The 23,758-nt window shown below is 63.4% G+C and overlaps 3 protein-coding genes and 1 long non-coding RNA gene across 4 annotated transcripts; 3 read left to right on the forward strand and 1 right to left on the reverse strand.

Annotated features, from left to right (window-relative positions):
- The first annotated feature begins 89 nt into the window (after positions 1 to 89).
- HSD3B7 (hydroxy-delta-5-steroid dehydrogenase, 3 beta- and steroid delta-isomerase 7) lies at positions 90 to 15,903 on the forward strand. The gene is given in 10 exon segments (XM_066984237.1): positions 90 to 247; positions 5,726 to 5,877; positions 8,436 to 8,552; positions 8,555 to 8,587; positions 10,432 to 10,540; positions 10,636 to 10,735; positions 12,435 to 12,540; positions 12,543 to 12,596; positions 14,202 to 14,601; positions 15,722 to 15,903. Coding segments are annotated over 10 exon segments (1,242 nt in total). The 3' UTR covers positions 15,735 to 15,903.
- Positions 15,904 to 15,935: 32 nt separating this feature from the next.
- Positions 15,936 to 18,770, forward strand: LOC136787054 (uncharacterized). The gene is made up of 3 exons (XM_066984178.1): positions 15,936 to 16,064; positions 16,908 to 17,771; positions 17,824 to 18,770. Exons 2-3 carry the CDS (start codon positions 16,908 to 16,910, stop codon positions 18,574 to 18,576), a joined length of 1,617 nt encoding a protein of 538 aa, XP_066840279.1. The 5' UTR covers positions 15,936 to 16,064; the 3' UTR covers positions 18,577 to 18,770.
- A 1,056-nt stretch (positions 18,771 to 19,826) lies between these two features.
- LOC136787053 (salivary glue protein Sgs-3-like) lies at positions 19,827 to 23,016 on the reverse strand. Its single transcript, XM_066984177.1, has 2 exons — positions 22,598 to 23,016; positions 19,827 to 21,739 (listed from the first exon to the last, which is right to left on the reverse strand). The coding sequence occupies exons 1-2, from the start codon at positions 22,892 to 22,894 to the stop codon at positions 20,420 to 20,422; spliced, it is 1,617 nt and encodes a 538-aa protein (XP_066840278.1). The 5' UTR covers positions 22,895 to 23,016; the 3' UTR covers positions 19,827 to 20,419.
- Positions 22,760 to 23,589, forward strand: LOC136787077 (uncharacterized). Its single transcript, XR_010826809.1, has 3 exons — positions 22,760 to 22,821; positions 23,010 to 23,463; positions 23,541 to 23,589. It is a non-coding gene; the product is annotated as an uncharacterized lncRNA (long non-coding RNA).
- The last annotated feature ends 169 nt before the right edge of the window (positions 23,590 to 23,758 follow it).

The following is a 23,758-nucleotide window of genomic DNA, read 5'->3' on the forward strand; positions in this document are numbered from 1 at the left end:
GTGGTCAACGTGGTTGGCTTCAAGTCAACGTGGTTGGCTTCAAGTCAACGCGGTTGGCGTGAGGTCATCGTGGTTGGCACGAGGTCATCATGGTGGTCACCATGGTCATCATCGTGGTTGGTGGATGGTCAACGTGGTTGGCAAGAGGTCAACGTGGTTGGCGTGGGGACATCGTGGTTGATCACCGTGGTCATCACCATGGTTGGCAAGAGGTCAACGTGGTTGGCTTCAAGTCAACGCGGTTGGCGTGAGGTCACCATGGTTGTCACCATGGTTGGCGTGAGGTCAACGTGGCTGGCAAGAGGTCACCATGGTTGGTGAGAGGTCAATGTGGTTGGCGTGAGGTCAACGCGGTTGGCTTCAAGTCAACGCGGTTGGCTTCAAGTCAACGTGGTTGGCATGGGGACATCGTGGTTGGTGTGGGGACATCGTGGTTGGCGTGGGGACATCGTGGTTGATCACCGTGGTCATCACCATGGTTGGCAAGAGGTCAACGCGGTTGGCTTCAAGTCATCGTGGTTGGCATGAGGTCATCGTGGTTGGCATGGGGACATCGTGGTGGTCACCGTGGTCATCACCGTGGTTGGCAAGAGGTCAACGTGGTTGGCAAGAGGTCATCGTGGTTGGCGTGTGGACATTGTGGTTGATCACCACGGTTGTCACCGTGGTTGGCAAGAGGTCAACGCGGTTGGCTTCAAGTCAACGTGGTTGGCGTGAGGTCATCGTGGTGGTCACCACGGTCATCATCGTGGTTGGCGGGTGGTCACCGCAGTTGGCGTGAGGTCATCGCGGTCGCTGTGACGTCACCACGGCTGACGTGACGTCACCGAGGTTCCCCCGAGGCCGCCACCAGGACATCGACGCGGCGTCACCGGGGTCGGCGTGGCCTCGCCGTGACGTCACCGTGACGTCACCGCCATGATGTCACCGCCACACCAGCCATGACGTCGCTGTGGCTGCTGTGACATCACCCTGGCGGCCATGACACCCCGGCGGCAGCCATGACACCACAGTGCTGACGATGGCGGCCATGACACCACCGTGGCCACACCCCAACAGCGGCCATGACACCAACCCGGCGGCCATGACACCCCAATGGCAGCCATGACACCTCAGCGGCAGCCATGACACCCCGACAGCGGCCATGACACCCCGATGGTGGCCATGACACCTCAGCAGCAGCCATGACACCCCGACAGCGGCCATGACACTACGCCACCCTGGCCACCCCGGCGGCCATGACACCGCGATGGCGGCCATGACACCACGGCGATAACCCTGGCAGCCATGACACCACCCTGGCCACACCCCAACGGCGGCCATGACACCACCCCGGCGGCCATGACACCCTGGCGGCCGTGACACCACAGCAATGACCGCGGCGGCCATGACACCCCTGGCAGCCATGATACCCCAGCAGCCATGACACCTCGATGGCGGCCATGACACCTCGATGGCGGCCATGACACCTCGGCGGCGGCCATGACACCCTGATGGCAGCCATGACACCACCCCGGCGGCCATGACGCCCCAGCAGCCATGACACCTCGATGGCGGCCATGACACCACCACGCCACCCCCTGGCGGCCATGCCACCTCAACGGCAGCCATGCCACCCCCGCGGCGGCCATGCCCCCCCAGCGGCCCCCCCCCTTTTCCCCGGAGAAGGCACTTGCCGTTCGTTGGCTGTTTCTTGTAGAAACACCGGGCGCGTCCGGCTGTACATACGTGTACATTAACCCCCCTCCCCCCCCCGGGGTGTGTGTGCCCCCCCCCCGGCTCTGTAAATACCCCCCGGGGGGGTGGGGGGCACAAATACCCCCGCCCCCCGCCTCCCCCCCCCCCTGTAAATGCCCCTGTACATATGTTGATACGGGGCCGCCCCCCGGCCCCCGTTTTTATAAAGTGGCCATGGAGCTTTGAGAGCGGCGAGTTGGTTTTTTTTTTGGGGGGGGGGGGGGGGTCCCAATATCTTGGGGGGGGTCCTTAATATTTGGGGGGGGGTCCCCAATGTCTGGGGGGTCACCAGTATCTTGGGGGGGGGTTCTTCAATATCTGGGGGGGGTTTCGGGGGGGTCCTGGGGGAGGATTCCAATATCTGGGGGGGTGTCCCCAATATCTTGGGGGGTCATTAATATTTGGGGGGGTCCTTAATATTTGGGGGGGTCCCCAATGTCTGGGGGGTCACCCGTATCTTGGGGGGTCCTCAATATCTGGGGAGGGTCTCGGGGGGTCCTGGAGGGGTTCTTAATATTTGGGGGGGGTCCCCAATATCTGGGGGGGTCACCACTATCTTGGGGGGGGTCCCCAATGTCTTGGGGGGGTCTCCGAAGGGGTTTGGGGGGTCCTGGTCACCATGGGGGTGTCTTTGGGGGGAGTGTTCCAATACCGGGGGGGGTCCTTAATATTTGGGGGGTCCCCAACATATTGGGGGGTTCCCCAATAATTTTGGGGGGGGTCCAATAATTTGGGGGGTCCCAATAATTTTGGGGGGTCCCCAATAATTTGGGGGGTCCAAATAATTTGAGGGGGGGTTCCCAATAATTTTAGGGGGGTCCCAATAATTTAGAGGGTCCCCAATAATTTTAGGGGGCTCCCAGTGGTTTATGGGGGTGTCCCCAATAATTCGGGGGGGGGGCATAATTTTAGGGGGATTCCCAATAATTTAGGGGGGGGGGGTCCCCAGTAATTTGGGGGTCCCCAATAATTTAGGGGTTCCCAATTATTTTAGGGGGGCCCCAATAATTTTAGGGGGTCACAATAATTTAAGGGAGGGGTCCCCATTATTTTTGGGGGGTCCCCAATAATTTGGGGGGGGTCCCAATTATTTGGGGGGGTCCCCAATTTATGGGGGGGTCCCATTAATTTTGGGGGGTCCCCAGAGGCCGGGGGGGGCTCGGAGGCCCCCAGGGCTCCCCCGGGGGAGGGGGAGCAGGGGGCGGGGCTTCAGGAGGGGGCGTGGCCTCTGCGGGAACCAATCAGCGGTGGGCAGGGGGAGGGGGCGTGGTCACGCAAGGGGGCGTGTCTCGGGAGGGAGGGAGAGCCAATCAGGCGCCGAGAGGGGCGGGGGGCAAGGTCAGCCCGTTGCCATGGCGACCGCAGGCTCCGCAGGCCGCGCTAGGCCGCGGGCTAGGCCGCGACCCCCCAATTGGGGGGGGGGGGCGGCTAATTAAGGGGGCTCCCCTAATTAAGGGGGTTTCTTAATTACGGGGGGGCCCCCGGATTAAACGGGGGGGGTTCCCAGATTAAGGGAGGGGGCGTTGGATTAAGGGGGGGGGGCCCGGATTAGGGCCGGCTCCGTGTAGGCCGCAAAGCCTCGGCCTTGCGTAGGGCGAGGCCCCGGTTTGGGGGGGGGGGGAGGCGGCGGCCGCTTCCTTCCCTTCCCCGCCCCCCCCCCACCGGCCTTGGCCTGCGGCTGCCCCCGGTTCCTCCTCCCCGGGGCGGAGCCCGCGGGGCCCGGCCGAGGTTTTCTGTCCCCCCCCCGCCGCCCCCCGGCAGCCCCGGGGCCATGGAGGCGCCCCCCGAAAACGGCGACCCCCAGGTATGGACGGGGAGGGGGGGGGGAGGGGAAGGGGGGAGGGACCCCCCTTTGGTCCGCCGGGGTTCTGGCCCCCCCCCCCGGTTTGGTCCTTCGGGGGGGGGGGTGGGGTTGGGACGCCCCAAATTAGCCCCAATCTGTCCCAAATCCTCCCCCAAACCCCGAATTCCTCCGAATTTCCCCCAAATCCCCCTCAACGCCCCCCCCCCCCCAGTCCCCCTCAAACCCTTCCCCTTCCCCTCAGGGTGCCCCAAACCCCCCAAAGTTTCCCCCAACCCCCCAAAGTTTCCCCCAACTCCCCAAATTTTGCCCCAACCCCCCCAATTTTTCTCATTTTACCCCCCGAACCCCCCCAACGCCCCCAAATCCCCCTGAATCCCCCCCCGAACCCCCCCAAACCCCCTCCCATTCCCCACGGGGTGCCCCAAACCCCCTAAATTTCCCCCAAACCCCACAAATTTTGCCCCAACCCCCCCAATTTTTCTCATTTTACCCCCAAACCCCCCAATGCCCCCAAATCCCCCTGAATCCCCCCAGACCCGCTCCCATTCCTGTCAGGGTGCCCCAAACCCCCAAATTTTCCCCCACCCCCCAATTTTACCCCCACCCCCCCAATTTTGCCCCAACCCCCCCAATTTTTCTCATTTTACCCCCCAATCCCCCCAAACCCCCTCCCCTTCCCCTCAGGGTGCCCCCAATCGCCCCCCAACCCCCCAAATTCTGCCCCCACCCCCCCCAAATTTGCCCCCACCCCCCGATTTTGCCCCAACCCCCCCAATTTTCCCTGAACCCCCCAAATTTTCACCCCACCCCCCAATTTTGCCCCCACCCCCCGATTTTGCCCCAACCCCCCCAATTTTTCTCATTTTCCCCCCCAAACCTCCCCCAGATCCCCCTGAATCCCCCCAAACCCCCCCCAAACCCCCTCCCATTCCCCTCGGGGTGCCCCAAACCCCCCAAATTTCCTCCAAACCCCCCAAATTTCCTCCAAACCCCCCAAATTTTGCCCCCACACCCCCAAATTTTGCCCCAACCCCCCCAATTTTTCTCATTTTACCCCCAATCCCCCCAAACCCCCTCCCCTTCCCCTCAGGGTGCCCCCAATCGCCCCTCAACCCCCCCCCCAATTTTCCCCCAAACCCCCCAAATTTCCCCCCCTGAACCCCCCCAAATTTTGCCCCCAACCCCCGATTTTGCCCCAACCCCCCCAATTTTTCTCTTTTTACCCCCCAATGCCCCCAAATCCCCCCCTGAATCCCCCCAAACCCCCTCCCCTTCCCCTCAGGGTGCCTCCAATCGCCCCCAAACCCCCCAAATTTTGCCCCCAACCCCCCAATTTTCCCTGAACCCCCAAATTTTACACCTCACCCCCCCAATTTTGCCCCAACCTCCCAAATTTTGCCCCAACCCCCCCAATTTTTCTCATTTTACCCCCAAAACCCCCCAAATCCCCCTGAATCCCCCAGATCCGCTCCCATTCCCCGTCAGGGTGCCCCAAACCCCCCAAATTTTGCCCCCACCCCCCCAAATTTTACCCCCACCCCCCCGATTTTGCCCCAACCCCCCCAGTTTTTCTCATTTTACCCCCCAATCCCCCCCAAACCCCCTCCCCTTCCCCTCAGGGTGCCCCCAATCGCCCCCAACCCCCAAATTCTGCCCCCACCCCCCAAATTTGCCCCCACCCCCCCAGTTTTGCCCCAACCCCCCCAACTTTTCTCATTCTGCCCCCCAGTGCCCCCAAATCCCCCCAATCCCCCCAAACCCCCTCCCATTCACTTCGGGGTGCCCCAAACCCCCCCAAATTTTGCCCCCACCCACCCAATTTTGCCCCAACCCCCCCAATTTTTCTCATTTCCCCCCCAAACCTCCCCCAGATCCCCCTGAATCCCCCCAAACCCCCCCCAAACCCCCTCCCATTCCCCTCGGGGTGCCCCAAACCCCCCCAAATTTCCCCCAAACCCCCCAAATTTCCCCCGAACCCCCCAAATTTTGCCCCCACCCCCCGATTTTGCCCCAACCCCCCCAATTTTTCTCATTTTACCCCCCAAACCCCCCAAACCCCCTCCCCCTTCCCCTCAGGGTGCCCCCAATCGCCCCCAAACCCCCCCAAATTTCGCCCCAACCCCCCAAATTTCGCCCCAACCCCCAAATTTCGCCCCCAACCCCCCAAATTTTGCCCTCCCCCAGGTCGAGGCGCCCCCCCGGGGGGCTGGTCTTCGTGGTGACGGGGGGCTGCGGCTTCCTGGGCTCCCACCTCGTGCGGGTGCTGCTGGAGCACGAGCCCGAGCTGCGCGAGCTGCGCGTCTTCGACCTCCACATCGACCCCGACGTCGCCCACGGTGGGTTTTGGGGTCCCCCAAACCTTCCCCCCCCCTTTTTAGGGGTCTCGGGGGTCCCGGGAGCTCGTTAGAAGTCTTGGGGTCGCCCCTTATAGCTTATAGGGCCGTTATTTGGGGGGAAACCCACTTCGACCCTATAAAAATTCCCATTTTGGGGACCCCCCTGCAACTTATAGGGTCCTTATTTTTTGGGGACCCCCCTTCGACCCTATAAAAATCCCTATTTTGGGGTGAACCCCAAGTTTTCCCCCTTTATCCAATAAAAAATCCCTATTTTGGGGACCCCTACAACTTATAGGGCCGTTATTTGGGGGGAAACCCACTTCGACCCCATAAAAATCCCCATTTTGGGGACCCCTACATCCTAAAAGATCCCTATTTTGGGGTGAACCCCAAGTTTTTACCCTAAAACCTAAAAAATCCCCATTTTGGGGGCCCCCAACGTTCCCCCTACAACTTATAGGGTCGTTATTTTGGGGGATCCGTGCTTTGACCCTATAAAAATCCCCATTTTTGGGGACCCCCACATCCCCCCTATAACTTATAGGGTCCTTATTTTGGGGGGACCCCCGCTTCGACCCTATAAAACCCCCTATTTTGGGGTAAACCCCAAATTCTCCCCCTATAACCTAAAAAATCCCCGTTTTTGGGGACCCCCACGTCCCCCCTACAACTTATAGGGTCGTAATTTTGGGGGGGACCCCTGCTCTGACCCCGTAAGAACCCCTATTTTGGGGTGAACCCCAAATTCTCACCCCATAACCTAAAGAACTTAGTTATAGGCGACCCCAATACTTTGTGACCCCAATACTTTGTGACCCCAATATTTGGGGACCCCATTCCTTGGGGATCCAGGTGCTGGTGACCCCAATACTTGGGGACCCCAATACTTAGGGACCTGGGTTCTTGGGAACCCCAATCTTTGGGGACCCCAATACTTTGGGACCCCAATACCTTGGGACCCGGGTTCTTGGTGACCCCAATACTTGGGGACCCCCCAATACTTGGTGACCCCAATATTTTGGGACCTGGGTTTTTGGGGACCCCGATCCTTTGGGACCCCAATATTTTGGGACCTGGGTTCATGGGGACCCCAATCTTTGGGGACCCCAATCTTTGGGATTCAGGTGTTGGGGACCCCAATCTTTGGGGATCCCATTCCTTGGGGATCCAGGTTCTGTGACCCCAATATATTGGGGACCCCAATCTTTGGGGACCCCAATCTTTGGGGACCCCATTGCTTGGGATCCAGGTGCTGGGCACCCCAATACTTTGGGACCTGGGTTCTTGGGGACCCCAATAATTGGTGACCCCAATATTTTGGGACCTGGGTTCTTGGGGATCCCAGTCTTTGGGGACCCCAATCTTTGGGATCCAGGTGTTGGGGACCCCAATCCTTTGTGACCCCAATACTTTGGGACCCCAATATTTTGGGGCCTGGGTTCTTTGCGACCCCAATATTTTGGGACCCCAATATTTTGGACCCCAATATTTTGGGGCCTGGGTTCTTTGGGACCCCAATAGTTTGGGACCCCAATATTTTGGGGCCTGGGTTCTTTGCGACCCCAATATTTTGGGACCCCAATAGTTTGAGACCCGGGTTCTTGGGGACCCCAACACTTGGTGACCCCAATATTTTGGGACCTGGGTTCTTGGGGATCCCAGTCTTTGGGGACCCCAATCTTTGGGACTCAGGTGTTGGGGACCCCAATCTTTGGGGACCCCATTCCTTGGGGATCCAGGTGTTGGGGACCCCAAGACTTTGCGACCCCAATACTTTGCGACCCCATTCCTTGGGGATCCAGGTTCTGTGACCCCAATAGTTTGGGACCCCAATAGTTTGGGACCCCAGTAGTTTGGGACCCCAATATTTTGGGACCTGGGTTCTTTGGGACCCCAATAGTTTGGGACCCCAATAGTTTGGGACCTGGGTTCTTTGCGACCCCAATATTTTGGGACCCCAATATTTTGGGGCCTGGGTTCTTTGCGACCCCAATATTTGGGGACCTGGGTTCATGGGGACCCCAATCTTTGGGGAGCCTAATCTTTGGGATCCAGTTGTTGGGGACCCCAATCCTTTGTGACCCCAATACTTTGCGACCCCATTCCTTGGGGATCCAGGTTCTGTGACCCCAATCCTTTGGGACCCCAATCATTTGGGACCCCAGTATTTTGGGACCCCAATATTTTGGGACCTGGGTTCTTTGGGACCCCAATAGTTTGGGACCCCAATAGTTTGGGACCCCAATAGTTTGGGACCTGGGTTCTTTGGGACCCCAATATTTTGGGACCCCAATATTTTGGGACCCCAATATTTTGGGGCCTGGGTTCTTTGGGACCCCAATATTTTGGGACCCCAATATTTTGGGACCCCAATATTTTGGGGCCTGGGTTCTTTGGGACCCCAATATTTTGGGACCCCAATATTTTGGGACCCCAATATTTTGGGGCCTGGGTTCTTTGGGACCCCAGTATTTTGGGACCTGGGTTCTTGGGGTCCCCAACCTTCGGGACTCCCCCATTTCCCCCCCCCCCCCTTATTTTTGGGGTGCCGGCAGATCCCCGGGTGCGGCTGCTGCAGGGCGACGTGGGCGACGCGGGGGCCGTGGGGCGGGCGCTGGCGGGGGCGGACGCGGTGCTGCACGCCGCCTCCCTCGTCGACGTCTGGGGGCGCGCCGCCCCGAGGCCATCGCCCGGGTCAACGTGCAGGGTGAGGGTTTGGGGGGGGTTCGGGGGGGGTTGGGGTCTGAAATGGGGGATTTGGGGGGGATATGGGGGATTTGAGGGGAAATTGGGGCTATGGAGGATTTGGGGGGGCTATGGGAGGGTTTTGGGGTCTGAAATGGGGGATTTGGGGGGGGATATGGGGGGGCTGTGGGGGGAAATTGGGGGGGATATGGGGGTTTGGAGTCTGAAATGGGGGATTTGGGGGGGCTATGGGGGGATTTGGGGGGATATGGGGGGTTTGGGGGGGGTTGGGGTCTGAAATGGGGGATTTGGGGGGGGATATGGGGGATTTGAGGGGAAATTGGGGCTATGGAGGATTTGGGGGCTATGGGAGGGTTTTGGGGTCTGAAATGGGGGATTTGGGGGGGGATATGGGGGGGCTGTGGGGGGAAATTGGGGGGGATATGGGGGATTTGGGGGGGCAATGGGGGGTTTGGGGGCTGAAATGGGGGATTTGGGGGGGATATGGGGGAGTTGGGGGAAAATTGGAGGGGATATGGGGGGATTTGGGGGGGATATGGGGGATTTGGGGGAAAATTGGAGGGGATATGGGGGGATTTGGGGGATATGGGGGGGTTTGGGTGGGTTTGGGGTCTGAAATGGGGGGTTTAGGGGGATATGGGGGGGCTGTGGGGGGAAATTGGGGGGGATATGGGGGGGTTGGGGGGATTTGGGGTCTGAAATGGGGGATTTGGGGGGGCTGTGGGGGCTTTGGGGGGGCTATGGGGGGAAATTGGGGGATATGGAGGATTTGGGGGGGATATGGGGGGTTTGGGTCTGAAATGGGGGATTTAGGGGGATATGGGAGATTTGAGAGGAAATTGGGGGGCTATGGGGGGGATTTGGGGGGCTATGGGGGGGTTTGGGGTCTGAAATGGGGGATGTGGGGGGGGATATGGGGGGGCTGTGGGGGGAAATGGGGGGGAATATGGGGGGTTTGGGGGGGATATGGGGGAAATTGGGGGGTTTGGGGGGGCTTGGGGTCTGAAATGGGGGATTTGGGGGGGTTTGGGGGAGATTTGGGGTCAGAAATGGGGGTTTTGGGGGGGATATGGGGGCACTGTGGGGTGAAATTGGGGGGGGTTGGGGGGATATGGGGGGGATATGGGGGTTTGGGGTCTGAAATGGGGGATATGGGGGGGCTGTGGGGGGAAATTGGGGGGAATATGGGGTTTTGGGGGGGATATAGGGGGAAATTGGGGGGATATGGGGGGGTTTGGGGTCTGAAATGGGGGATTTGGGGGGATTTGGGGGGGCAGTGGGGGGAAATTGGGGGGAATATGGGGGGTTTTGGGGGGATATGGGGGGGATATGGGGGTTTGGGGGGATATGGGGGAAATTGGGGGGATATGGGGGGGTTTGGGGTCTGAAATGGGGGATTTGGGGGGGCTATGGGGGGAAATTGGGGGGGCTATGGGGGATTTTGGGGGGCTATGGGGGATTTGGGGGGATTTGAGGGGAAATTGGGGGGCTGTGGGGGATTTGGGGGGAGAAATGGGGGGATTATGGGAGGATTTGGGGGATATGGGGGGGGGAAATGGGGGAATATGGGGGGTTTTGGGGGCGGATTGGGGGGAAATGGGGTGTCTGGGGACGGAAATGGGGGATCCGGGGGTGGAAACGGGGGGGTTTGGGGGCAAAACGGGGGGATTTGGGGGCGCCCTATTAACAGGAGCCTCTTGTCATTCGGGGCTGAGCAAGGGGACGCTTCCCGCTCCCCCCCCTGTTGCGGGGGTCCCTTGCTGGGGGTCCCCACCTTGTGGGGGACACCCCCCACCCCAAACAAATTAATTAATTAATTAATCAATTAACCCAATTAATTCCCAGGGACCAAGAACGTGATCGCGGCGTGCCGGGCGCGGGGCGTGCGCTGCCTCGTCTACACCAGCAGCATGGAGGTGGTGGGGCCCAACACCCGCGGGGACCCCTTCATCCGGTACGACCCCCTTCCCCCCCCCCATTTTGGGGGTCCCCGAACCCCCTAATTTCAGGGGATTGACCCCAAAATTGTCCCCCCCCCCCCCCCCTCAGGGGGGACGAGGAGTCGCCGTACCCGGTGCGGCACACGGAGCCCTACCCGCTCAGCAAGGCGCAGGCCGAGCGCCTCGTCCTCGAGGCCAACGGGACCCCCGTGAGGGGCTTTTTGGGGGGGTTTTGGGGTCCTGGGGGGTTATGGGGGTCCTGGGGGGGGTTGGGGGGACCTTGAGGGTCTTTTGGGGGGGCGTGGGGTGGTTTGGGGGGATACGATGGGGGTTTGGGGGACCTGGGGGGCATGTGGGGGGAGAAATGGGGGTTTGGGGGGTCCTGGGGGGGTTTGGGGGGTCCTGGGGGGGGTTGGGGGGGATCTGAGGGGTTTCGGGAGGACCTGGGGGGTTATGGGGGGAATTGGGGTCATGGGGAGGGGGTTGGGGGGGACCTGGGGGGATTTGGGGGGAAATGGGGGGGGTTTAGGGGAAAATGATGGGGTTTGGGGGGCCCATGAGGGTCCTTTTGGGGTGGATGTGGGGGGCTTGGGGGGTTATGGGGGTCCTGGGGGGTTGGGGAGGACCGTGAGGGTCTTTGGGGGGGGTATGGGGTGGTTTTGGGGGGATATGGGGGGATTTGGGGGGATATAGGGGGATTTGGGGTCATGGGGAGGGGGTTATGGGGGCGCAAGGGGGGTCCTGGGGGGTTATGGGGGGTCCTGGGGGGGTTGGGGGAACCGTGAGGGTCTTTTGGGGGGGGTATGGGGTGGTTTTGGCGGGGTTTGGGGGGGATACAAGGGGGGTTTGGGGGCATACGGGGGAGAAATGGGGGGTTTGGGGGGGTCCTGGGGGGGGGGTTGGGGGGGATATGAGGGGTTTCGGGGGGACCTGGGGGGTTATGGGGGGAATTGGGGTCATGGGGAGGAGGGTTCGGGGGGGACCTGGGGGGGATTTGGGGGGCCGGGGGGGGGATTTGGGGGGAAATGGGGGGGTTCGGGGGGCCCATGAGGGTCCTTTTGGGGTGGATGTGGGGGGCTTGGGGGGTTATGGGGGTCCTGGGGGGGTTGGGGAGGACCGTGAGGGTCTTTTGGGGGGGGTATGGGGTGGTTTTGGGGGGATATGGGGGATTTGGGGGGATATAGGGGGATTTGGGGTCATGGGGAGGGGGTTATGGGGGTACAAGGGGGTCCTGGGGGGGTTCTGGGGGTCCTGGGGGGGTTGGGGGGACCGTGAGGGTCTTTTGGGGGGGGTATGGGGTGGTTTTGGGGGGTTTGGGGGGATACAAGGGGGGTTTGGGGGCATACGGGGGAGAAATGGGGGGTTTGGGGGGTCCGGGGGTGGGTTTTGGGGGTCCTGGGGGGGGGGGGTTGGGGGGGGGATATGAGGGGTTTCGGGGGGACCTGGGGGGGTTATGGGGGGAATTGGGGTCATGGGGGAGGGGGTTGGGGGGGGGGGGACCTGGGGGGGTTGGGGGGCCTGGGGGGGGGGTTGGGGGGACGGGGGGGGGGATTTGGGGGGAAATGGGGGGGTGTGGGGGGAAATGGGGGGGGTTGGGGGGCCCATGAGGGTCCTTTTGGGGTGGATGGGGGGGGCTTGGGGGGGTTATGGGGGTCCTGGGGGGGTTTGGGGGGGACCCTGAGGGTCTTTTTGGTGGGGGGGGGATGGGGGACAGGGCGGTTTGGGGGGGGATATGTGGGGGGCGGACAGGGCGGTTTGGGGGGATATGGGGGGGGGGGGGGGATTGGGGGAGCCGTGGGGGAGGGATGGGGGGGGGATTTGGGGGCCGTGGGGAGGGTCTTTGTGCCCCAAACCTTGGGGGGCTTCGTTGGGGGGGGGTCACCCACCCCCCCCCAAATCGTGCCGCAGGTGGCGGGGGGGGGCCGCCTGGTGACGGTGGCGCTGCGCCCCACGGGGATCTACGGCGAGCGGCACCCGCTGATGGCCCAGTTCTACCGGCGGGGGCGGGCGGCGGGGGGTGGCTGCCCCGCACCCTCCCCTCCCACGCCGAGCACGGCCGCGTCTACGCCGGTGGGTGCTGCCCCGTAGCGACCCCATAGCGGCCCCATAGCGGCCCTATAAGGGCCCCATAGCGACCCTATAATGGCCCCATAGCAACCCCATAGCGCCCCTATAATGGCCCCATAGTGACCCTATAATGGCCCCATAGCAGCCCCATAGCGCCCCTATAATGGCCCCATAGCAGCCCTATAATGGCCCCATAGCAGCCCCATAGCGCCCCTATAATGGCCCCATAGCGACCCTATAATGGCCCCATAGCAGCCCTATAATGGCCCCATAGCAGCCCCATAGCGACCCTATAAGGGCCCCATAGCGACCCTATAATGGCCCTATAATGGCCCTGTAGCGGCCCCATAGTGACCCTATAATGGCCCCGTAGCTGCCCCATAGCAGCCCTATAAGGGCCCCATAGCGGCCCTATTAATGGTCCTATAATGGCCCCATAGCGGCCCCGTAGCTGCCCCATAGCGACCCTATAATGGCCCCGTAGCTGCCCCATAGCGACCCTATAATGGCTCCATAGTGACCCTATAATGGCCCCGTAGCGACCCTATAATGGCCCCATAGCGGCCCTATAAGGGCCCCATAGCGACCCTATAATGGCCCCACAGCTGCCCACAGCGGCCCCATAACAGCCCCATAGCAGCCCCACAGATGTCCCCCAGCAGCCCCATAGCGGCCCCAAACCTCCCCGCCCCATAACCCCCCCTTTCCCTGCCCCATAACCCCCTTATCTCCCCACCCCTTAACCCCAAACCCCCCTTTTTTCCCCATAACCCCCCTCCCCACCCCACCTCCCCACCCCATAACCCCCCTTATTTCCCCCCAAACCACCCCCCTGCCCCATAACCCCCCTTATTTCCCCCCAAACCCACCTCCCCACCCCATAACCCCCCTTATTTCCCCCAAAAACACCTCCCCACCCCGTAACTTACCCCGTAACCCCCCTTATTTCCCCCAAAAGCCACCCCCCTGCCCCATAACCCCCCTTATTTCCCCCCAAACCCACCTCCCCACCCCATAACCCCCCTTATTTCCCCCCAAACCCACCTCCCCACCCCATAACCCCCCTTATTTCCCCCCAAACCCACCTCCCCACCCCATAACCCCCCTTATTTCCCCCCAAAACACCTCCCCACCCCGTAACTTACCCCATAACCCCCCTTATTTCCCCCCAAATCCCCCTTCCCCACCCCATAACCCCCCTTATTTCCCCCCAAACCCACCTCCCCACCCCATAACCCCCCTTATTTCCTCCAAAAACCACCCCCCTGCCCCATAACCCCCCTTATTTCCCCCCAAACCCACCTCCCCACCCCATAACCCCCCTTATTTCCCCCCAAACCCATCTCCCCACCCCATAACCCCCCTTATTTCCCCCCAAACCCACCTCCCCACCCCATAACCCCCCTTATTTCCTCCAAAAACCACCCCCCTGCCCCATAACCCCCCTTATTTCCCCCCAAACCCACCTCCCCACCCCATAACCCCCCTTATTTCCCCCAAAAACACCTCCCCACCCCGTAACTTACCCCATAACCCCCCTTATTTCCCCCCAAACCCCCTCCCCGCCCCGTAACTTACCCCGTAACCCCCCCCCTTATTTCCCCGCAGGCAACGTCGCCTGGATGCACGTCCTGGCCGCCCGCGCCGCCCGCCAGCGCCCGGCGGCCGTGGGGGGCGAAGTCTTCTTCTGCTACGACTCGTCGCCCTACGCCGCCTACGAGGACTTCAACATGCTCCTCCTCGGCCCCGCCGGGCTCCGTTTCGGGGGTCCCCGAGCCCCCCGGGGCCTCCTCCTCGTCCTGGCCCACCTCAACGCGCTGCTGAGGGCGGTGCTGAAGCCCCTGTGCCCCTACGCCCCGCTGCTCAACCCCTACACCCTGGCCGTGGCTAGCACCCCCTTCACCGTGGCTACCGACAAGGCTCAGCGCCGTTTCGGCTACCGGCCCCTCTACAGCTGGGAGCAGGCGAGGGGACGCACCGTGAGCTGGATTCGGCAGCTGGATGGGGGGTGAGTGGCCTCGGGGGGGTCTTGGGGGGGGGCTGGGGATATGGGGGGTCCCTACGGGGTGGGTTATGGGGGTGGGGGGGGTCCCGAGGGAGATTGGGGTCGGGGTTGGGCTCGGATCAAAGGGCGGAGGGAGGTTTGGAGGCGGGTTTGGGTGCTGGGGGGGAGCCCCAGGGGGATCCGGGCCGGGTTTTGGTTCTGACTCTTGATCCCGGGGGTAATCCGGGCCGGGTTTTGGCTCTGACCCCGATCCCAAAGGTAGTCCGGGCCGGATTTTACCACTGACCTGACCCTGAGGGTCATTCAGGCCGGGTTTTGGCTCTAACCCCAATCCCAACGGTAATCCAGGCCGGGTTTTGGCTCTGACCCTGATCCTGAGGGTTATCCAGGTCAGGTTTTGGCTCTGACCCTGATCCCAAGGGTAATCCAGGCCAGGTTTTGGCTCTGACCTGGATCCTGGCTGTGATCCAGGCCATGCTTTGGCTCCAACCCTGATCCTGGCTGCGATCCAGGCCGGGTTTTGGCTCCGATCCGGATACTGGCTGTGATCCAGACCAGATTTTCGGCCCCATCCCCAATCCAGATTCTGGCTGCGATCCAGGCCGGGTTTTGGCTCCGATCCGGATCCTGGCTGCAATCCAGACCAGATTTTCAGCCCCAATCTGCATCCTGGCAGCAATCCAGGCCGGGTTTTGGGCCCCAATCCAGATCCTGGCAAGATCCAGGCCGGGTTCTGGCTCCAATCCAGATCCTGGCTGTGATCCAGGCCGGATTTTGTGCCCCAATCCAGATGCTGAGCCAGATCCAGGCCGGGTTTTGGGCCCCAATCCAAATCCTGGCTCCGATCCAGGCCGGGTTCTGGCTCCAATCCTAATCCTGGCTGCAATCCAGACCAGATTTTCGGCCCCAATCCAGATCCTGGGCCAGATCCAAGCCGGGTTCTGGCTCCAGTCCAGATCCTGGCTGTAATCCAGGCCGGATTTTGTGCCCCAATCCAGATCCTGAGCCAGATCCAGGCCGGGTTTTGGGCCCCAATTCGGATCCCAATCTGGATCCGGGCCGGGTCCGGGTCCATCCAGGCTCCGGGCTCCGATCCAGGCCGGGTTTTCCTTCTCTCCCCCAGCTCCAAGTCCTGATCCGTGCCCCGCCGCGATCCAGGCCGGGCTTTGGCTCCTCCCACCCGCTCCCAGGCTCCGCCTCCAGGTTTTGCCCCGCCCCGCTCATCATCCCCCCTGCCCCGCCCCCTCATTAGCATAATTACCCCCCTAATTACCTCTGCGGCCAATTAAAGGCACCCGACGCCTCTCCCTGCCTCCTGGTCCGTGGGGGGTGGGGAGGGGAGGGGGGCGGGGCCTCGTGGCTCCGCCCCCTGGGGGCGGGGCTTGGGGCTCCCCCAGGCCGGGATTGGGGCTCGGCGCTGCCCAGTCCCGGCCCCGAGGAGGAGGAGGAGGAGGAAGAAACGGGAGGTAGGGGGCGAGGGGGGGGGCTGTGGGGCTGGGGGTCTGTGGGGCTGAGGTGGGGGTCAGGGGGGGCTGTGGGAGCAGGGGGATCTGTGGGGCTGAGGTGGGGGCTATCAGGGGGAGTTATGGGGCAGGGGGATCTGTGGGGCAGAGCTATGGGGCAGGGGGGGCTGTGGGGCAGAAGTCAGGGGGTGCTAGGGGCTGAGTTAAGGGGCCGGGGGAGCTATGGGGCAGGGGGCAGCTGTGGGGCTGAGGTGGGAGTTATCCTTGGGGAGCTATGGGGGGGCTATGGGGCAGGGGAAGTTAATCTATGGGGCAGGGGGAGCTGTGGGGCAGAAGTGGGGGATTAGGGGGAGCTATGGGGCAGGAGGAGCTGTGGGGCAGGGGGATCTGTGGGGCAGAAGTGGGGGTCAGGGGGTGCTGTGGGGCAGAGCTATAGGGCAGGAGGGGCTGTGGGGCAGAAGTAGGGGCTGGGGGGGGCTATGGGGCAGGAGGAGCTGTGGGGCAGAAGGGGTCGGGAGGGGCTGTGGGGCAGGAGGAGCTACGGGGCTGAGGGGGGGGGGGGGGGTCCCTGGGGGTCAGGGGGATCTGTGGGGCAGAAAGGGATCCCTTGGGGGGGGGTCTCGGGGGGGATCTATGGGGCAGAAGGGGGTCCCTTGGGGTCAGTGGGATCTACGGGGACCCCCCCCCTCCCAACCCCCACCCCTATGGGGCAGCCCCCTCCCTCCCCCCCCCCCCCCCCCCCCAGCCCCATAGCACCCCGCAGCGCTTATGGGGCAGCTCGGGCCCCCCCCCCCCCAGCCCCCCAACGACCCCCTAACCCCCCCCCCCCCCAACCCCACCCCCTAGATGCCGTCGCTCCTGGAGGGGGCGGTGGAGCTGCTGCACCCCCTGCTCCACGTGGCCTGGGGGGTGCTGGCCCCGCCGGGGGCCGGCCGCTGGTACTTCCTCCTCGCCCTGCGCCTCCTCGCCATCGTCTTCGCCCGCTCCGCCTGGCGGGGCCCCCCCCACGACCTGGTGTGCGCCTGGGACCCCCCCGTCGCCCCCGCGCCCCCCCCGGGCCTGCGGCGCCTCTGCGCCACCCTCTGTTACAACCAGCACTTCGCCGCCCCCATGGGCGCCCTCTGGAGCTTCTCCTTCCTCCTCGCCCTCCTCCCCATCACCCTCCTCCGCCTCCTGCAGCCCCCCGCCCGCGGGGAGGGCGCCAAGATGGCCGCCGAGCGGCGAGGGGAAGGCGGCGAGGCGGCCGCCGAAGGCGGGGGGCTCGAGCTCTGCGACGAGGCCGCCCGGCGCGGGGGGGACACGCCCGACATGGCCGCCGAGCGCGGGGCCGGGGCCGTGGGCGGAGGGGAGAGGAGAGGGAGCGGCGGCGGGCGAGGTGCCGGAGGCAAGATGGCCGCCGGGCGGGAGCGGGGCGAGGAGAGAGCGGCGTTGATGGGGGCGGCCCGGTTCCCGGCAGCCCGGCGGCCCCGCCCGGGCGGGGAGGCCAAGATGGCCGCCTGGCAACGCCCGGCTGGCAAAGCCAAGATGGCCGACGGGGATCACGTGACCGGAGATCTCAAGATGGCCAATTGGAGCCGCCCAAGTGGCAAATCCAAGATGGCCGACGAGGGTCATGTGACCGAAGACCTCAAGATGGCCAATTGGAGCCTCCCAAGTGGCAAATCCAAGATGGCCGACGAGGGTCACGTGACCAAGGAGCCCAATAGGGATCAAATTCAAGATGGCCGATGAGGATCACATGACCGAAGGAGCCCAATAGGCCGACTGGAGCCACCCGAGGGCCAAATTCAAGATGGCCGATGGGGATCACATGACCGAGGAGCTCAAGATGGCCAATTGGAGCCTCCCAAGGGCCAGATCCAAGATGGCCGACGAGCATCATGTGACCGAAGACCCCAACATGGCCACCTGGTGGCCGACTACCGAATCCAAGATGGCCGCCTGGTGTCACGTGACCGAAGACCCCAACATGACCAATTGGAGCCTCCCAAGGGCCAGATCCAAGATGGCCGACGAGCATCACGTGATCGAAGACCCCAGCGTGGCCACCTGTTGCCTAGCAACCCAACCCAAGATGGCCGCCTGCTGCCTAGCAACCAACCCCAAGATGGCCGACGAGCATCACGTGACCGAGGACCCCACCATGGCCGCCTGGTCCCCCTACCCTGCAGCCAACCGGGCCGCCCCCCGCGGTCACGTGACCGCCCCGCCCAAGATGGCCTCCGGGCGGTGCCGGGCCTGCCTGCGGGCGGCGGCGGCGGCCATCTTGGCGGCGGCTGAGGGCGGCTTCCTGTGGGCGGTGTTTAGCTGCCAGCTCCCCGCCCTCACGGCCGCTCCCATTGGCTGCCGCCCCCCGGGCCCCGCCCCCTGCCCGCCCCTGGCCTGCGCCCTCCCCGCCCCTGCCGACAAGATGGCCGCCCTCATGGGCCTCGCCCTATCGGCCGCCGCCTCCCTCATCGCTGTCATGGCCGCCGCCGGGATGGCGGCCAATGGGGTGCTGAGGGGGCGGGGCTAGGCGGCCATCTTGGGGCGGGGCCTGGATGGGGTGGAGGTCTTGGGGGCGGGGCCTGATTGGCCAGGTTGGGGCGGGGATGAAGTTGGTGGGCGGGGCTTACGGCGGCCATTTTGTGGTAGCAGGGGGCGGCCATCTTGGGGGCGGGGCCTAGAAGGGCAGCCATCTTGGGGGTGGGGCCTAGGGCGACCATCTTGAGTGGGGTGGCAGCTGAGGGTGGCTATCTTGGGGTGGTGATCTTGGGGGCGTGGCCTAGGATGGCCATCTTGGGGGCGGGGCCTAGGGCAGCCATCTTGGGGTGGGTGGGGCCAGGAGGTGCGGCCATCTTGTGAAGGCAGGGCCAAGGGCGGCCATTTAGTGACCGAGCGCGCCGCGGGCGGCCATCTTGCAGCGGGCTGCTGGCCACCCTGGGGTAGGCCACGGTGGCCATTTTGGGGCTGAGGGGGCTGGGGGTGGCCATCTTGGGGGTGGAGCTGGGGGCGGCCATCTTGGGGGTGGAGCTGGGGGCAGCCATCTTGGGATTGGCAGCCATCTTGGGATTGGCGGCCATCTTGGGCTCCTTAACCACCAGAGTTGGGCAACCATGGGCCAGGCAGGGCCCGCGGCCATCCCGGCCCGGCCTGTTGGGGTGCGGCAGCCATCTTGGCTCGGTGCCCACACCAGGCGGCCATCTTGGCTGAGCTGGGGGCACGGTGGTGGCGGCCATCACCAGGTTGACCCCCAGTGTCCGGCGGCCATCTTGGGTTGAGTCTCGGGGGCGGCCACGTTGGATCCGTTGGCGTCGGGGGACCGCCGTGACCCCGTCCTGGCGAGCAGACGGCCATCTTGGACCGAGCAGAGCCTCCTGGACCGGGCGGCCATCCGACGAGGGCGCCGCTGTGGGAGCGGCCATCTTGGATTTCCTTTCCCAGTCCTCTTGGGGAAAAAACCCCATGTTTTAGCCCATTTCGGGGCTGGTTCTCACCTCCTGAAAGCAATAAATAAACCTGGAAATGACTTCATCAAGTGCTGGAGCAGTGATGTCACAGACAGGCGGCACCCAGGTTAATTAGGAGAGGCAGACGCGCGCCCCGGGGCCCCGTGAGTCACCCAAGGGTGACTGAGGTGTCACCCCATGCCACGTCCCACCCAGTTCCGGGACGTGGCGGGGCTCAAACTGGGAAGACTGGGAGGGAAAAGGGCGTTCAATGGGTTCCCCTGGCTTCCTTCTATATGGGGGGGGGGTGACATATTTTCGGGAGGGACACAGGGACACCTCAGCTCGGTCTGGACTTTTTTATTAAATAGCTTCTGAAAAAAAAAAGTACAAAAAAAGGAGAAAAAAACCGTAAATCTTATCATCGGAAACGGCACCGGGGTCCCCCGATGGGGACGGGAGGGGACATGAAGGCATTGGGATTTGGGGGGAGGGGGACACCTGGGACCCTTTGGCGGGGACGTGAGGATGAGGAGGTGGGGACAGGGAGGAAGGTCCCAGGTGGCTGGGGACGGGGGGGGGGGCACGAAATTGGGGATAGGGGGACATGAAATTGGGGACAGAGGGGACACAAAATTGGGGACAGGGGGCACGAAATTGGGGACAGGGGGCACGAAATCGGGGACACAAAATTGGGGACAGAGGACAGGAAATTGGGGACAAGGGACACAAAATTGGGGACAGTGGGGACATGAAATTGGGGACAGAGGACGTGAAATCAGGGACAGGAAATTGGGGACAGGGGACAGGAAATTGGGGACAGGAAATTGGGGACAGGGGACAGGAAATTGGGGACAGGAAATGGGGGACAGAGACCACCTGGGTCCCTTGGGTGGGAACAAGGGGCGGAGCTAACTGTCGGGGGCGGGGCTAAGTAGGGGGCGTGGCCTGAGCCCCAGGATCCCCATTGGCCGGGGCTTCTTCCCCTTTGGGTCCTGGCAGCTCCTCCATGGCCATGGAGCCGGAGGTGGCCCGGAAGGTGCTGAGCGTGGGCTCCTGCTGCATGGTGGCCACGGTGGCCACCAGCGGCTGCGTCACCGTGGCCGTGCCACCGCCGCCATCGTCCTCGGCCACCAAGGCCGGGCCGGCCCACGGCCCGAAGGACGTGGAGCCCGAGTGGCGCCGGCGGTGGCAATGCCACCAGGCCAGCAACATGGTGGCCGCCAGCATGGCCACCACCGCGGCTACCAGTAGCCAGCGCCACGAGCCGCTCTGGGGGGCCGGCGTCACCCCCGGGTGGGCCATGAGGAGCTTGGTGGTCGTCGGGGTTGGGTGGTGGCCAGCGGTGGCCTCAAGGGTTGGCTGGTGGCTGACGGTGGCCACCGGGGTTGGGTGGTGGCCAACGGTGGTCTTCCGAGGTGGTTGGTGGCCTTGGGTGGGCTTCCAAGGTGATTTGTGGCCAACGGTGGTCTTCGAAGGCGATTGGTAGCCAACGGTGGTCTTCCAAGGTGATTGGTGGCCAACGGTGGTCGTCAAAGTTGGTTGGTGGCCAACGGTGGTCTTCCAAGATGGTTGGTGGCCACCTGTGGCCACTAACGTTGGCTGTTGGCTAGTGAAGACCAAGGAGGTCCTTTGGTCTTCACTGGTGGTCTCCACAATCAGGTCATGGCTGGTGGTGGCCTCCAACGTTGGCTGGTGGCCCATGGGGACCCATGAGGTCATTTGGGCTTCAGTGGTGGCCAGCACCTCCTGCCGGTGGCCACTGGTGGCCTCCAAGGGTGGCTGGTGACTGGTGAGGTCCCCGACAACTTGGCGATCAACAGTGGGCTCCACCATCGGTTGGTGGCCACCGGTGGTGGCCACCGTGGTCATCCAAAGGGTGGCCTCCATGACGGCATGGTGGTGGCTACTGGTGGCCTCCGGCCCCTCGTGGTGGCCACCGCCGCTCTTCAAAGCTGGTCGGGAGCCAGCCACGGGGTCCTGGTGGTCCTCGGTGGTGGCCACCAGGTCCCCGAGGTGACTCTTGGGCCGCTGGGACGCCCTCGGGCTGGTCTCCGGTAGCGCCCCGGTGGTGGCCAGCTGCTGGTCCTCAGTGGCCACTGGGGCAGAAGCGGTGAAGGTGGCGGTGGCCACCTGGTGGTCCTTGGTGGTGGCCACGGAGGGGTCCTGGGCGGTGAGGCGGGTGGCCAGGAGGGCGCAGAGGGCGGTGGCCAAGCGAGCCAGGGGGAGGCCCCACATGTCCCGGGGTCCCTGTGGGGGGACACAGCACCCATGCGACCCCCCCCTCAACACCCTTGGGACCACCCCAGCACCCTTGGGACCACCCCAGCACCCTTGGGACCCTCCCCCTCCCCAATGCTCTCAGCCTCCCCCCCCCCAAACAGAGCCTCACTGGGACTCCCCATAGCACCCTTGGGTGCTCCATCCCCCCCCCCCCCCCCCCCATTTCCCCTAGCACCCTCTGGGCACCCACAACCCCCTCGGCACCCGAAACTCCCACCCCATAGCACCCTTGGGTCCCCGTAGCACCCTTGGGTGCTCCCCCCGACAGCCTTTGGTCCACCCCCGCCTTAGTCCCTGTAGCACCCTTGGGTGCCCCACAACCCCCCCCTTGTCACCCCACATTCCCAATAAAACCCTTGGCCCCCCCAAAGTCCCCACAGCACCCTTGGGACCCTTCAGTCCCCCGTAGCACCCTCGGGACCTTTCCGTTCCCCCCCAGCACCCTTGGGTGCCCCGGGGCACCCTTGGGATTCCCCGTGGCACGCTTGGAAGCCACAAGTCCCCCGTTGCACCTTCGGGTTCCCCACAGCACCCTTGGGTGCTCCGCAGCACCCTTGGCTCCCCATAACCCCTTGGGGCCCTCTAAGCCCCCACAGCACCCTTGGGTGCCCCCCAGCACCCTTGGGACCCGCCCCCACGTCCCTACAGCATCCTTACCCCCCACACACACTTGTCACCCCAACTTCCTCCAGCGCCCTTGAGCACCCCATAACGCCCTCGTCCCCCACCCAACCCCCACCCCAGGACCCTTGGGTGCCCCCCAGCACCCTTGGGTGCCCCCCCCCACCCCCCCCAGCACCCCAAAATAAAAAAGCCCCCCGGTACCTTCGGGGCCGCAGCCGTTGGTGGGGGACAGCGCGAGCGCGGCGCGGGCAGGAAGCGGGGAGCGCCGGCAGGAAGCGCCACCCAGGGCGGGGCCCCACAGCTTGGGGGCCCCTGCGGGATTTGGGGGGGCTCGCGGCAGTTTCGGGGCGTCCCAAAGGGCCGGGAGCCGTTGGTGGTTTCGGGGTGCCCCATAGGTCCGTGGTTGGTTTCGGGGCTCCCCATAGGTCCATCAAAGTGTGGTGGTTTCGGGGTGCCCCATAGGTCCATAGAGAAGTTGGTGGTTTTGGGGCTCCCCATAGGTCCATCAATGTGTGGTGGTTTTGGGGTACCCCATAGATTCTTGGACGTGTTGGTGGTTTCAGGGTGCCCCACAGGTCCGTGGAGAAGTTGGTGGTTTTGGGGTGCCCCATAGGTCCATCAATGTGTTGGCGGTTTTGGGGTACCCCATAGATTCTTGGACGTGTTGGTGGTTTCAGGGTGCCCCACAGGTCCGTGGAGAAGTTGGTGGTTTTGGGGTGCCCCATAGGTCCATCAATGTGTTGGCGGTTTCAGGGTGCCCCATAGGTCCTTGGACATGTTGGTGGTTTCGGGGTGCCCCATAGGTCCATGGAGAAGTTGGTGGTTTTGGGGTGCCCCATAGGTCCTTGGACATGTTGGTGGTTTTGGGGTGCCCCATAGGTCCATCAATGTGTGGTGGTTTTGGGGTACCCCATAGATTCTTGGATGGGTTGGTGGTTTCGGGGTGCCCCATAGGTCCATGGAGAAGTTGGCGGTTTTGGGGTACCCCATAGGTCCATCAATGTGTGGTGGTTTCGGGGTGCCCCATAGGTCCATGGAGAAGTTGGTGGTTTCGGGGTGCCCCATAGGTCCGTGGTTGGTTTTGGGGTTCCCCATAGTTCCCCATAGGTCCATCAATGTGTGGTGGTTTTGGGGTGCCCCATAGGTCCGTGGAGAAGTTGGCGGTTTTGGGGTGCCCCATAGGTCCATCAAAGTGTGGTGGTTTTGGGGTGCCCCATAGGTCCATCAATGTGTTGGCGGTTTTGGGGTGCCCCATAGGTCCGTGGTTGGTTTCGGGGCTCCCCATAGGTCCATCAGTGTGTGGTGGTTTTGGGGTACCCCATAGATTCTTGGATGTGTTGGTGGTTTCGGGGTGCCCCATAG

This window comes from Anser cygnoides, chromosome 28 (assembly GCF_040182565.1).
Source record: "Anser cygnoides isolate HZ-2024a breed goose chromosome 28, Taihu_goose_T2T_genome, whole genome shotgun sequence".
In the NCBI taxonomy this organism is placed as follows: domain Eukaryota; kingdom Metazoa; phylum Chordata; class Aves; order Anseriformes; family Anatidae; genus Anser; species Anser cygnoides.